We start from the raw sequence: 2,681 nt of genomic DNA, 5'->3' as shown, positions 1-2,681 counted from the left end.
AAGCCAGTCTCCTGCCTCAGCCTCACAAGTAGCCGGGACCACAGGTGCCTGCCACAACGCCTGGCCATCATTGTTGTTTTGGCAGGCCCAGGCTGGATTCAAACCTGTCACCTCAGGTGTATGTGGCTGACACCTTATCCACTTGAGCCACAGGCACCAAGCCCAGTTTCAGTCTTTTACATGTGGATGTCCAGTTCTCCCAGCATCATTTATTGAATAGGGAGTCTTTACTCCAAGGTATGCTCTTGTTTGGTTTATCGAAGATTAGGTGGTTGTAAGATGTTAGTTTCATTTCCTGGTTTTGTATTCAATTCCAAATTTCTATGTCTCTATTTTTGTGCCAGTAGCATGCTGTCTTGACCACTATGGCTTTGTAGTACAGCCTAAAATCTGCTATGCTAATGCCCCCAGCTTTGTTTTTATTAGTAAGAACTGCCTTAGCTATACAGGGGTTTTTTTGGTTCCATACAAAACGCAGAATCATTTTTTCCAAATCTTGAAAGCACGATGTTGGTATTTTAACAGGGATGGCATTGAATAGGTAGATTGCTTTGGGAAGTATAGACATTTTAACAATGTTGATTATTCCCAGCCATTAACCTGGTATGTTCTTCCATTTGTTAATATCCTCTGCTATTTCCTTTCTCAGGATTTCATTAATTTTCTTTATAGAGGTCCTTCACCTCCTTTGTTATGTATATTCCTAGGTATTTCATTTTCTTTGAAGCTATGCTGAAGGGAGTTGGGTCCTTAATTAACCTCTCATCTTGGCTGTCATTGGTGTATACAAAGGCAACTGACTTGTGCACATTGATTTTATATCCTGAGACATTACTGTATTTTTTGATGACTTCCAGGAGTCTTGTGGTTGAGTCTTTGGGGTTCTCTAAGTATAAGATCATATCATCAGCAAAAAGGGGAAAGTTTGACCTCCTCTGCTCCCATTTGGATGCCCCTTATTGCCTTGTCTTACCTAATTGTATTGGCTAGAACTTCCAGCACTATGTTGAATAGTAATGGTGACAGAGGACAACCTTGTCTGGTTCCAGTTCCGAGAGGAAAAGCTTTCAGTTTTACTCCATTTGTAAAATATTAGCTGTGGGTTTGTCATAGTTTCGATGGGTTTCAGAAATATGCCACATATGCCTATACTCTTCAGTGTTCTAATTAGAAAAGGATGCTGGATTTTATCAAATGCTTTTTCTGCATCTATTGAGAGGATCATATAGTCTTTGTTTTTGCTTCTGTGAATAGAATGGATAACGTTTATGGACTTCCAGATTTTTTTTTTTTTTTTGAGACAGAGCCTCAAGCTGTCCCCCTGGGTAGAGTGCCATGGCATCACACTCACAGCAACCTCCAACTCCTGGGCTCAAGCGAGTCTCCTGCCTCAGCCTCCCAAGTAGCTGGGACCACAGGCGCCCGCCACAACGCCCGGCTATTTTTTGGTTGCAGCCCTCATTGTTGTTTTGGTGGGTCCGGGCTGGGGATTCGAACCCGCCACCTTAGGTGTAGGTGGCTGGCGCCTTAGCCGGTTGAGCTATAGGCGCGGAGCCGACTTCCAGATGTTAAACCAGCCTTGCATCCCTTCCCAGGTTTCTTATAGTTACAGAGTATTCAGAGAGCTGAACTCACTTCTCCTTCCCAAGAGCCTTATGGTCTGCTACAATAGAGAAACTCTGTCTCCAAAAAAAAAAAAAAATGCTGACTTGACAGGCCAGACTGTCCCATAGAACCTTATTTCCAACCCCACCTCCTTCTCAAAGAACCATACACTAAAACCCCTTTCCAAGAACCAAGATACTCTGTTGTTTGAGGATGAAATAAATCATAGCAGGCACAGGGGTGGTATGTGGGATGTGCACCACTCACTAGCCCTTTTTTGGTGCTAAAAAGGAGACAGAATTCATGCCAGCATGAGGGGCCATTTATTGTTCAGGGGCTGGTCCCCCACGTTTTGGGGGAGTTCCCCCACTGCTACCTCCCCCCATTGTCCCTGTGGACCCCTCAAGAGGCAGGTTGCTGAGTTGGTCGTGGAGGGAGCACATCTTCAAGTGTAGATAGTCCAGAGCGGCCACCTTCTCCCTGTAATGACAGACAATGGGGAGTTGGTGCCCACAGGACTAGGTGCTGGGGTGTTGGATTGGAAGGAGGGGTCAGGCTCTTTCCCTAAGACCTCACCCTCCTCCCACGCCCTCTGCCTCCTTCCTCACTCCGGCTTCATCTTGTCCGTCAGCAGCAGGTTCTTGGCCCGCAGAGCCTCGTCTTGGGCCAGCCGAAGGGTGGAGCTCAGGGCCTCTGCCCTGACGTGTTTGGCCAAGGCCTGGCGCTCCAGCTCCTGGGGAGAGGAGTGTAGGCGCGGCTGGGCTTGCTGGACTGGGCTGGGGGTGGAGGGGGAGCTGGATCGCGGAGGGCAAGGGGCAGGGTCCCATGGGCCCACATTCCTCCCCAGAGCATCCTACTATGCCTTGAGTTTGAGACTGACTCCAGCACTCCACAAGGCAGTGGGCTTCCAAATTCCATCATGCACTAAACCTGGTTGCACTGTTTGTCCCCTGATGTACTGACCCATGTCCCAACAAGCACTGAATCAGTATCTATCATATGTATTGTCTCCTAAACCCATGAACAATCCTAAATTTGATATGTGTACGTGCCCTGGTATTCTTTTTTTTTTTTTT

General features: G+C 47.0%; 1 protein-coding gene across 1 annotated transcript in view; it reads right to left on the bottom strand.

Moving 5' to 3' along the window:
* Positions 1–1,909: 1,909 nt before the first annotated feature.
* The window catches only part of TSKS (testis specific serine kinase substrate), a 16,300-nt gene continuing 15,528 nt past the window's right edge, over positions 1,910–2,681 (bottom strand). Inside the window, exons 10-11 of the mRNA XM_003801474.2 lie at positions 2,214–2,338; positions 1,910–2,085 (exon numbers count right to left, since the gene is read on the bottom strand). Of these exons, the coding sequence (XP_003801522.1) occupies positions 1,929–2,085; positions 2,214–2,338 (282 nt within the window). The 3' untranslated portion in view covers positions 1,910–1,928. The remainder of the gene's footprint in view (positions 2,086–2,213; positions 2,339–2,681) is intronic.

Source organism: Otolemur garnettii, unplaced genomic scaffold (genome assembly GCF_000181295.1).
Source record: "Otolemur garnettii isolate 467f Iridium unplaced genomic scaffold, OtoGar3 scaffold00211, whole genome shotgun sequence".
Classification (NCBI taxonomy): Eukaryota; Metazoa; Chordata; class Mammalia; order Primates; family Galagidae; genus Otolemur; species Otolemur garnettii.
This window is presented reverse-complemented; position numbering and strand designations above follow the sequence as displayed.